Here is a 12,491-nt window from a genome sequence, read left to right on the forward strand (position 1 = left end):
TTAATAACTGTTACAATAAAAGCTGGAATTTTAATTGATACTTACGCATTTTATCAATTCACATCGTTACGTAATATCAATTTTGGCGAAAACCTAATTGAAATTGAATTATATAATTTAATATTATTATTTTTAAAAATACACAAATTTTGAAGAAGTAACAATTCCAAATTGAGTTACATTTCTTGAATTATGTTCATTTTCATTATGTCCATCATTCTAAATTTGGTGATAATTTTGAAACTATTCGTCCGTTAACAGTTCAAACTATTGGTGAATTTGCATTTAGCAAATGTTATTCACTAGCGAATATTCAATTTAATGAAGGACTTGAAGGTATTTTGAGTAATGTATTTAAAGAATCTAAAGGAATTCAAGCAATTGTTATTCCTAATAGTGTTACTACACTTGGCGACACGATATTTTTAGAATGTAATAATTTAAGTACTATTTTTATTGGATACAATATTACACGAATTAATTCTAATTTATTTCGTGGATGTTAATCATTAGCATATGTTACTATTAATAAAAATGTAATTCAAATCAATTCAAATAAATTTAACTCTCATACATTTTTAATATATGTTACCATAAAAGAAGGCGCAAATAAAATCGGCGAATATGCATTTTATAAATGTTCATCGCTTTAGACAATAAATTATGCAAACAAAATAGTAACATCTACAACTTAGAAGTAACATTTTCTGTTTTATAAATCAGAAGCATTTTATTTATACAATAATTTAAGTTGTGTTTATTATTGTGTTAATGAGCCAACAATTTCATATTATTTATTTTCGGGAGATATTTATTAACCGATTATTTGATTATTAATAATATATATTACATTAATCCTGTTAAGTAATTATAATAAATAAGTTATTAAAATCTGATATTTCTTTAATATTTTTGGAAAATCTGACCCTATTCTGAAGCTAATTTTGTAGAATGATAGTTAATTTATTATCAAATATCTCTTGCATGCATAAAAGTTATAACCAAAAATAAAAAAAAAAAAATACAGGAACTCTTGCCTATTAAAACTTTTAGTATACATATTCTGTCATAATTCAAATTTTAATATTTTCAAAACATATTTTCTCATTATGAAATAAATTTATAATTTTTTTAAGTATTTAATCAGTTTATCATGGTGTTAAAAAGGTATTATAACAGATAAAAAAAATTATTACCCATTTGAACATAGCAACTTACTTGTTTTTTTACCAAATAATGAATTTTTATCAAAATAAATCCCTAAACAATAGATTTTATCTTTAATATAATATAGCATTTACTTTCTTGCAATGCATTTATTATTCTAACAACATTGATGTAAAGATAACTAATCGAAAACTAAATAATAATAATAATAATAAAAGAATTCCATAATTCTTCGATAAAATTATCAAGTATTTGATAATTTTGAATAAACATATGAATGATGAGAATGAGAGATATTTTTCCTTTTGCCTAATTTTAGATTAAATAATTAATTGGAAATCATGATATAAATGTTAAAAATTATAACACTTGCAACAAAAAAACTACCAAAAGCACTTTCTTTTTTTGATGCTTATTTGAGTTTGACTTTGTTTTCAATAAGTATTTTGTCATTGTAAACATATTGTGAGAAAATGTAAAATATAAAGTAGTCATGAATTCAATTACGATACATGTAAAAATAAACTATAGAAATAAAACCGCAATTTCGTTTCAAAAAGTGAAAATCGACTTTTTCATATAAATTTTATGATAATAACCGTTTTTTTTAGATGGATTTTTTTATTGACTATAAATCAAATGTATTTTTTGACTCTTTATGTAAGCATTTAATAAATCAGCTATTTCTGGGGTTGCAACCATTAATGCTGTTTTAAATTATTGTTATAAACATCAAATTATTGGAATAAATTTCAAATTCTTGAAATAAATACATGTTGAATTAACATCAATTTCTTTGTTTTCTAAAAGTAATTTTACTATTTCTATATTATTATTTCTAACTGCCATATGAAGTGCTGTTTCAAATTATTAAAACATATTTCAAATTATTAAAACATATTCCAAATTATTAAAACATATATAAAATTATTAAAACATATTCCAAATTATTAAAACATATATCAAAATATTAAAACATATTCCAAATTATTAAAACATATATCAAAATATTAAAACATATATAAAATTATTCAAATGAATATATTTTGCATTAACATCAATTCCTTCTTTATCTAAAAGTAATTTTACGATTTCAATATTATTATTTCTAACTGCTATATGAAGTGCTGTTTCAAATTATTAAAACATATTTCAAATTATTAAAACATATATAAAATTATTCAAATGAATAGTTTTTGCATTAACATCAATTCCTTCTTTATCTAAAAGTAATTTTACGATTTCTATATTATTATTTCTAACTGCTATATGAAGTGCTGTCTCAAATTATTAAAACTTATTTTAAATTATTAAAACATATATAAAATTATTCAAATGAATATATTTTGCATTAACATCAATTCCTTTATCTAAAAGTAATTTCACTATTTCTCTATTGTTGTTTTTGACTGCTATATGAAGTACTGTTTCAAATTATTAAAACATATTTCAAATTATTAAAACATATTTTAAATTATTAAAACATATATAAAATTATTAAAACATATTCTAAATTATTAAAACATATATAAAATTATTAAAACATATATAAAATTATTAAAACATATTTTAAATTATTCAAATGAATATTTGTTGCATTAACATCAATTCCTTTCTGTTCAAGAATATATTTCACTAGCTCGATATTTTCTGATTCCGAGGCATAAGCTAAAATATTTTTTGGAATTTGATTATTTAGGAGGAACTCTTTAACAAGATATAAGTTCCCATTGCTTGCTGATTTATTAATAATCGAATCATTGATTTGCATTCCTTCATCTATCAAAAATGAAAGAATTTCATAATTTCCACATTTTATACAAATACTGCCCAAGCGATCAATGCCTTGACCCAATTTTTCAAAATTCTTTTCATAAATATATTTAAAGATATCATTTCTATGAAATTCAATTGCTGTTTTATATGCACCTTCAAATGTCGCATGATTTTGTTCGCATTAATGTATGGTTTCAAAATTTCCACCTGCAATTGCATATTTACCTGTTTTTTCTAATTTAGAACCATTTAACATTAAGTATTTGAAACATTTAACTGATCCAAAAAATGCTGCATAATCAATTAATATCATTGTATGATTAATAAAAGAATATCTTTCACAATGTGATGGTTCAATTGTTTGATTAAAATTAAAATCATTTTGAGATGATATTTCTTGAAGTTTTTCTATTTCGTCGTTTCTAATTATTTTTATGATATCATTTCTATTAATGTTTTCCGAAAAAGTTTCGCTTAATAAATCATCAAAATTATTTTCATTCATTTCCTTAATTAGGTAATCTGCTTCTTTCGTTTTGGCTTTAGATATATACTGCTTAAAGCACTTAAGAATATTTGGGAGACTTGCATTTACTTCTTTTTCTTTTGCTTGAATTGCTCTTAAATATTTTAAGTATATACAAACCTTTTTCCTTTGTGAATAAAATGAATTGTAAATTAAATTACATATAATAGAATTATATGTGTATGGATAATTTGTATCAAACAGTTCCATTGATTGTTGTACTGATAATTCAATCTTTTCTTCTGTTAAATTGAATAAGATATCTTGAATTGATATCAGGAACTTCATAATCGTATATTCGCATGTATGATTTACACTTTGATTTTCATGCGTATCACTATTATTATCTTGCGTTTGCATGGCAACAAAAACAAAATATGTGTGATCGCATTGAGTACTCAAAAAATTTTTTGACAATACAGAAACTATTCAAATTTTCTGAGAAATTCGCGGTTTTTTCACTCCACCAGAATCATGCTAACTACAATTTATGAGAAGTCAATTTTGATACATAAAAAAATCTTATACCTATCAAAAAAAAATGTTCGTTGTTTCACAATTTCGTTCTTATCCAAAAAACGTCATGATGTTTAATACACAAGAGAAATTAGGCAAGTGTTACAACTTCTAACAGTTAATCTTTTGTATCAATGATAATTTGCTTCGAAATAAAGAAACGACAGAATCAACATGAATTGTGCAGAGTATATGTATTAAACTGTGAAAATTATTTCTCTTCATGATATTCTACAGCTTTTTAAGCATCGAATGCATAAAACAAATGAAGAAAAACAAATTATTAAATGCATAAAATTTTTACCAAATTTTATAATTTTCTTCAAATTCTTTCATGAGGCTTCTTAATAATTTCTCTTCATGTCTTGTTTGTGCTTCTTCAGCCTTTGGAAACGCATAAAGGAACTTTCGAAATTTATATACAGTTGAATCAAAATGCTGAAGACGATTAAAATGCTTATCAAATTTCCATTGGTGTAAAGGGCGCCCTGAAACACGATAAATTTAATATTGAAATACATCTAATTTTTGTTTTATAAATTTTTAAATCAACCAATAAAATTAACATGAATAAGCTTCATTTTAACCTATTGAGCAGTATAAAAATAAAATAGGAATAAAAAAATCCATGATTACAATTTAACTGATTCTATTATGGATTATTATTAATAAGAGAGTAATGATATCACCCAAAGTATTCAAAATCAACTCAAAATAATATTAAATCAACTTAAAAATCTCAATCAATCCATGAAACAAGTCAAAAGATGATGAATGCATTGTTACAGAAATATTCATCGTGCCGGTTTAAGTGCTCAGAAAAATTGAAAAGAATTGTAACGCGATTTTGCGGTTCTAATCCAAAACGATGGGGTTTGCTTCTCTAGTGTTTGGGCTCTTTTCTGCCATCATTGATATGCGCCCTTCAAGAAGGCCATCACTTAATTCAAATGTTCCAAATTCTGAGATAGAAGCATATTTTACTTCTGCTGATCAATCTCTTCTTTTTCAAAAAATTCCAATTAATTTCAACACATACAAGAAGGGAGCTTCTAATGCCGATGTAACATTAAATCCAGATGAAATTTTCCAAACTGTTGATGGATTTGGTTGTGCAATCACTGGTTCAACTGCATATAACCTTCTTAAAATGGATGAAACAACAAGGCATAATCTTCTTGTTAAAACCTTTGATCCAGTTAATGGAATGGGACATTCAGCAATTCGTATTTCTATTGGTTGTTCTGATTTTTCATTAGAAGATTACACATATTGTGATAAAGAAGGTATCGAAAACTTTGCAATTCATGAACTTGATAAGCGTGATCTTATTCCAATATTAAAACAAATCCTTACAATTAATCCAAATATCAAAATCATTGCATCACCATGGACATGCCCACGCTGGATGAAAATCACTGACCTTACGTTCAAGATTCCATACCGCCTTTGGTTCGGTGGCCATCTTCATCCAAAATATTATCAAGATTATGCAACATATTTCGTAAAATACATACAAGCTATGAAAGCTGAAGGTATAAACATTTATGCAATCACAGTTCAAAACGAAGTTTTGAACAGTGGAAATAGTGCCTCACTTTACATGGGCTGGGAAGAACAACGTGACTTCATCAAGAATGCACTTGGTCCAGCATTTACAACCAACGGCATCAAAACCAAAATTATTGTCTTTGATCATAATTATAATTATGATGATGTCAAAAGTCAAGATGGCTATCCACTTCACATCTATGAGGACGCAGATGCTTCTAAGTATTGCGATGGTGCTGCTTATCATGCCTATGGAGGAGATAAGAAAGAATTAGATCGTATTCGTGAAGCATATCCAGACAAGAACCTTTACTTCACCGAAATTTCCATTGGTGAATGGTCGTATACATTCGAGTCTGACCTTATGTGGAATATGCGCGAAGTTGGTATCGGCACATTAAACAAAGGTACAAAGGTTGTACTCGTTTGGAATCTTCTTCTTGATGACCAGCATGGCCCATACCGTCCAAAAGGCTGTACCAATTGCTATGGTGCCATTGATGTTAATCATTTGAATTATTCCGATATGAAATACAATAGTCATTACTACACAATGTCACATTTGGCTAAGGTAATAAAGAATGGCGCAGTACGTATAGCTACAAATGAGGGTTCGACAAGCGGACTTTATTATACCGCATTCAAGAACCCGGACGGTTCATTAGCTTTAGTCGCCCAAAATGATAACAACAATGAAATCGATGTGACTGTCAACGATGGAAAAAAGAGTTTCTCTTTCCCAATACCACAAAAAACAATTGCATCTTTGAGGTGGAACGATTAAAAGTAAAAAAGTAAAAAGGAGGTTTCGTTCTCAAAAAGTAGACACTTTTTTATTTTGTTTTTATCGGCTGAATACAAATCGTAAATTTTATTTTTGGACGTACGATTAAATATAACACTTTAGCGCTTATTAAAACATTGTTCTTTTGGCATTCGTGTGTTTGTTTTTTTGAGAAAAAGTGATTCGAAAAAAATTATATAATTTCATGGTTACTTAGAAATTATTTTTTAATCAAATAGAACATGTGCTAATGTTCTATTGTTTAGTGTTTCGTTCGGTGTAAATAATTAAGAGAAAAATAACAGAACTTTGGTGTTTAATTTCATATATTAAAAAATAAAACAAAACGAAAACAAAACGTGATTGCTGTAAGCACAAGTAAAATTGTTTATTGTTGAGAAAAGCTATTTTCAAATTTAATAAATTCATCTTGCAAAATATCACCTTCCTGTGGGCTAACAGGCCCTAAAAAAGGAAACAGAATTGGGTTATATAAAAAAGCCTTTGAAATGTCTTTGAAATAATATGAAACTTCGTGAAATGAATTTTCGGCACCATTTGTAGATATCATCAAATTTGTTGGGAAGAGTTTGTTTTCCCACCACTCTCTTAGCTTTTGCATTTTGAATGGTCCTTGTATTTTTCCTGTTGGATCTCGATAAAACCAGGCCATTGGTGTGGAAACTGGAACATTTTGAATAACTGGTTGAGCTGGTTGCGTAGGCACTGTATTAGTGGGGCTTATGTCAGCTTTTATTTTTTTATGGTTTGGTTTGTTAGATCGATATTTCAAAGTTTGTTGTTGAAGAAGAGCAGGTATTCTTGGTTCATTTAATATTACCTTTTGTATGCGATTGGCCCCTTCAGGGAATGGGAGATTTTGGTTAAAAATTGCTAAGAGTTGATCTCTTGTGTACTTAATCGAAGCATTCATTTCGGCTATGCAAAAAGTGCCAACGGTTTCCAAATATCGATTTTTATTATAAAGATTTGGATTTCAATCATATTTGCATAATTAACATAAAATAATATATACGGATATGGTTCATAAGAAAATCCAAAAGTGAAATATCATAGAATGATCATATTTCTCATCTGGAATTTTTAAAATCAACTTCTATTCTATAACATAGAATTTAATTAATTTAGAGAATTCATTTTTATATTGATTTTACTTATGAGTAATATCCTTCTCCTTGTAAATACAGAAAACTTTGATATTCCAAATCTTCAAATTAATATTTTCTCATATGACAATTTACAATATATTCTTTTTATTTATAATGGTTTTATCTCACAATTTAATCCAATTTCACACCATGAGAACTACTATCTGAGAAGTCATCAACATCATCAAATATATCACTTTTATCATCAAGTTTCTTCTTTTGTTTCTTCACGAGAATTGGCGGAATATCGCCGCTTCCAGACTCGAAAACTAAGTCATCGCCAAGTCCATATCCATCATTATTATCTTTCTGTTCATTAAGAGGCTGATATCCTTGTGGATTAAATCCGATATAAAACCATCCACTTAATAAAAGAAGTAAAATATTATACGTGGGTTGAATAACACTTTCTACCCATGAAAGCTCTGGCATTTTAATACAAATTGAAGTTGAGATGATATATAATGCAGTGATGATTAGAAAAGTTAAAAATAATTTTGAACGGCGTGATCCTTCAGCACCTTCATGCGGATCGCCTTTGTACCCAATTATTACGATAATAATGCAAAGAAAAATGATAATCATAAAATTGAAAATGAATGGAAAAATGCTCCCTTGTAAATTGTTTAAAAGTCTTCGAAATTCAAAATAAGATGGCAACAATGAAACAATTGAAACTATTAAAAAGATTAAGAAACCTGTTTCAATGGGATATCGAAGTATTGAAAGTATAATGTAGATTACTGAATCAGATAATGAGCATAACACTACAGTTGCAATTATGATATAAACATTTATGTCATTTTGAATTTTAAAAACATTCAAGATAAGCAATGATAATAAATATAAAAATGTTGCACCAGATGCCAAAAGAAATACCTTATGATGAAATGTAATTGAAGGTCTATTATTTCTTATATATACCAGCCATACTAAAGAATAAATTATTGTAACTAGCATTAGAACCAAAATAATTGTCGTGGTAATATTGTTACCCCCCAGATTTCCTTGTGTTTTAGAGTCTTGATTTTCCTCTGCTGCTGCCAAAGTCAATAAAAAAATAATCATGTGATATGTAGCAGCACTGGACCGTTTGGAGTTCGTTAATATAACCGTTTTTTATGTGGCTTTTTTTTTTTTTGAACATTAATCAGCCTTATTAATCAAATTGGAAAAAAAATTCTATTGCGTAATTATTTATTAAAAAATTAAAAATTTATTCTCACGAAGAGAAAAAGAAATCATCAAAACAAAAATTCTCATCAATAACTTGTTCAGAATTCCATGTTGAAAACGTGTCATCATTAATAGCAGGTGCTGAAATTTCCACATTTGCTGATTGGAAATTATTTGTTTCCGGTTCAGTTACATGCATATAATCAATATTTGATTCACATTTTTTTGCTATATTTTCTTTTGGTATACCTTCTTTTAATGTATTTTCTTTTGGCTCTCTATAAAGTCTTAATGTCCATCTTTTTAATTCTGATGGATGATCTCTGAGAAAAGGAATTGTTTCAAAAATAGGCTCTGTTCCAGAAATTTTAGAAACAATTACTCCATATCCCATTTTCTTGAGCCACCCATTTATAGATGATTTGCATTTAAATATTAAGCATTTCAATTGTGATATATTCACAGCTAATCCTCCATCATACCGAAAAATTCCACAAACTAAACACCTTTTCCACCGTTCAGTTTCTTCTCTATTTTCAAATAATTCTATTGCTTGAAGAATATCTTGAAAGTCATCAATGCATTGTTTTCTTTTGTCCTTATTTGTTGGTGCACTTATTGCGTTTCTTATTTCTGTGTAAATCATTTGGTCGTATTCACTTAGCATATTAAAGTAGTTGATTGCACTTGTTTGCATGAATGTTTATGAGGTCACATGAACTGATTTTTGAGAACGAAAATTTTCTCTGAATTTCGACGGTTAAATTATCATTGAATACAAAACGACAATATCCAACTGAAATTCATCGTCACTTTTTATTAGAAAAAATTCAATGCAAATTTAGTCAGTTGAACAAACGCCTAAAACTTGATGATAATTCTCGATAAACCACGTAATAAAATATCATAAATTAGAAATAAATTTATTTCTTTTCTTTAATATTATCAAATCTATTTTAAAGACTATATAAATATAAAAAAAATTAACAACAGATTGCAAACAATTCAAAATGAAATTTCAAATCAATAATTAAAATTATTATAATATTAAATATTATATTATTTATAAATATTAATCAAAAAAAATATTAATTTTTGTTGCGTTAATTTTTATTAAACATACTTCAATTCCATTAATAAATTTATTGTGATAGAACAGATTTTAAAGATCCATCTGCATTTTGTTTTAATTTTTCTATCATTGCTATTAAATATTCTTTTCTTTGTTGATAATTCTGAATGAATTTCGAAGATAACTCACAATATATCTCAGGCGAGTTATCCTTTGAATTCACCTCGTTAACGTGCGCCTTTACAAAAAAGCACAACGCGCCGATAAGCTTTGACAAGTTTTCGGGTGCCACGATTCTCCACTTTTTCTTTGGTATCGGCGATATAAACTTATCGTCCATGAAACTTGTGTAAGCGATTCTAATTTTATAAGATAGAGTATCCTTAGTTAATGACTTATATAAGGGTGATATATCAATTACCATTTTATATTTCATGATTTCTTTGTTCTTCTTGTTGATACATCTATCGGTTTCATTAAAAACTATTAATATGTTCGATTCTTCATTAGTAGTAAATTCATATTTACAAAATGACATCTTAAATGACTTCCCAAGATGTTCTTTAAATTGTTTATATCTTAATGATTGTTCTTCCTCATCAATATCATCTGATATTATTGCATTTGTTTTAGAATTTAAGTTTGTGACACGTATCGGGAATTTACAACTCTTACAATATGTATCAAATTCATCCAAAAACGTTTGAATATTCTCGTTTTCAATTAGCATTAACTGTGGACCTTCATTATAAATTCCTAAGCTTAAAATAAACGAAGCGGTTTTACTTCGTTCTGAATTTTCGCACTTTTGTGTAAACTCCTCAAACGGTTCGAACTTTTCTTCAAATCCTAAATCGTTTTTATGTGAATATTTCGAATTAGCAATTTCTTCAGAAGGCTCTTTTTGTATATCTTTCAATTCGTTTATATCAAATGTTGAAATTCCATAACAACTTCTAACAATTAAAGTAATTTTACCATCATCTTCCATTTCACCTAAAGTCAAAATTTTATCTCCCTTTATATAATGTTTCACATTTAATAATTTTTTCATTTTCTCGTTTGCTTTTTTAGGTGAAATAGAAGGTACTACTAATGTTGATTGTAAAACCTCTGCGAAATCAATAATAGTTTTAAACTTCTTATTAAACAAAGGTAATCTCTTAATATAATCCAGTATCAAAATAATGTTATTTCTTTCATTATGCATTATTAAATCTTTTCTCCCACATAGCTCGTGTAAAGTTATCAAAAAGGACATTGTGAAGATTTCGTCGGTTTTTCTATCGTTGAACCAATTCATTATTTGTCTTAATGAACGCGATTGTTGAAGACTGTCTATTATTGCAGCAGAAAAATATGGTGCCACAGCTAAGACGTATAGCTCATAGATTCTAGCTTGAAGTGAGTTTTTACAGTCTATATGCATTATTAACATTTCGAATGAGTTTCCAACACCTGTTGAAATTAATAACATCAAAAGTTGCACGCTAAAGTTATTTGCGCGCTCTTCATTTAATGTTAAGAAAGGCGTCGAATATTTAGAGATGTTTGCATATATTAAACCTTTAAGTTTATCATTCCCTTCGATGTTTGCAAGCTCATAAATGTTTGCAAATGTATTTATCCAATTTTGATCGATTTTCGAACATGAATTATCTTCATTCACATTAAACTTTAACGAAGATATTTTATTTATCAATGGTAAAAGCATTTTATTAAACAGTTGTGGATATTTAGCAATGAAATTAGATGAATAATTAAATATGGAAAATATGATAGAAAAGTAATTAAAGTTTGGACTTGTTAATATATAAATAAAATATTTCAAAAATGTATTTAACGATTCATTCGATAATTTACCATTAACTATAAGCTTAAATATTAATCGAAAATGATGATAAACATATTCAGAATTAGTATAACTCTTTAAAAAAATACAATCAGGCATAAGATGGATAATACTTTCCGATGGTAAATTGGGTTTAAATAATGGATGATTATTATGCCCAGTTTCAAACATCTTAAAAAACTTCATGGTAATATATAAAAATTCAGCTAAATATGGAACATTGTCAGTATAGGACTCATCAACGGAATTAATGAATTTCATTGAATTCAAAATGTAAAATGGCACTTTTCGCTTGTGAGATTCACTGACAGAATTTACAAATGCGCGAAGTGTGCTTTGGAATAAGCGCTCCCACTTACGAATGGACATCGGATCATTACGCCAAATGTAAAATAATGATTTGATGAGAGATTGAATCTCATTTTGACTAAGACTAGAGTTGATGATAATCGAAAAAAAGGTATCTTCAATGGTTTTAAGAAGCTGGTTCTTTTGATTGGGATCTGAATGAGGTAATTTATGAATAAAGAAATCAATGCAATTTAATAGACAATTGAGACATTCATTCCAAGTACAATTATCAAAAGGAACTGGATATATTTCATTGGTATTGGGATTTGGTGATCCGAAAAGTTTACATACAAAATCAATGATATAAATATAAGCCATAAGATTAAACTCTTTAGGATTTTGAGCTTCTTTCTTTTCGAATACGACCGGTAAATTCCGGAAAAAATATTGTAGATATCGATTGTATGAAACTGAATCAAGTATAGCATCTGGTTTTGAAGGATCTACAAACCATCTCGACAAAATTTCGATTGGTTGATTCTTATACTCAGTATCCGTAAGAGTTAACGAGAATAATAAAATTGGGAAATTAAAAGCAACGTCATCTTCAT

The 12,491-nt window shown here is 27.4% G+C and overlaps 3 protein-coding genes across 3 annotated transcripts; 1 reads left to right on the forward strand and 2 right to left on the reverse strand.

Annotated features, from left to right (window-relative positions):
- Positions 1 to 4,853: 4,853 nt before the first annotated feature.
- Positions 4,854 to 6,320, forward strand: GO595_003205 (glucosylceramidase; the record flags this gene model as incomplete). The annotated part of the gene is made up of 1 exon (XM_067916200.1): positions 4,854 to 6,320. One exon carries the CDS (start codon positions 4,854 to 4,856, stop codon positions 6,318 to 6,320), a length of 1,467 nt encoding a protein of 488 aa, XP_067777006.1.
- Positions 6,321 to 6,708: 388 nt separating this feature from the next.
- Positions 6,709 to 7,254, reverse strand: GO595_003206 (zinc finger CCCH domain-containing protein 19-like; the record flags this gene model as incomplete). The annotated part of the gene is made up of 1 exon (XM_067916202.1): positions 6,709 to 7,254. One exon carries the CDS (start codon positions 7,252 to 7,254, stop codon positions 6,709 to 6,711), a length of 546 nt encoding a protein of 181 aa, XP_067777007.1.
- Positions 7,255 to 7,621: 367 nt separating this feature from the next.
- Positions 7,622 to 7,921, reverse strand: GO595_003207 (uncharacterized protein; the record flags this gene model as incomplete). The annotated part of the gene is made up of 1 exon (XM_067916203.1): positions 7,622 to 7,921. The coding sequence occupies one exon, from the start codon at positions 7,919 to 7,921 to the stop codon at positions 7,622 to 7,624; it is 300 nt and encodes a 99-aa protein (XP_067777008.1).
- Between the last annotated feature and the right edge of the window lie 4,570 nt (positions 7,922 to 12,491).

Source organism: Histomonas meleagridis (genome assembly GCF_020186115.1).
Source record: "Histomonas meleagridis strain 2922-C6/04-10x chromosome Unknown contig_20, whole genome shotgun sequence".
Taxonomy (NCBI): domain Eukaryota; phylum Parabasalia; order Tritrichomonadida; family Dientamoebidae; genus Histomonas; species Histomonas meleagridis.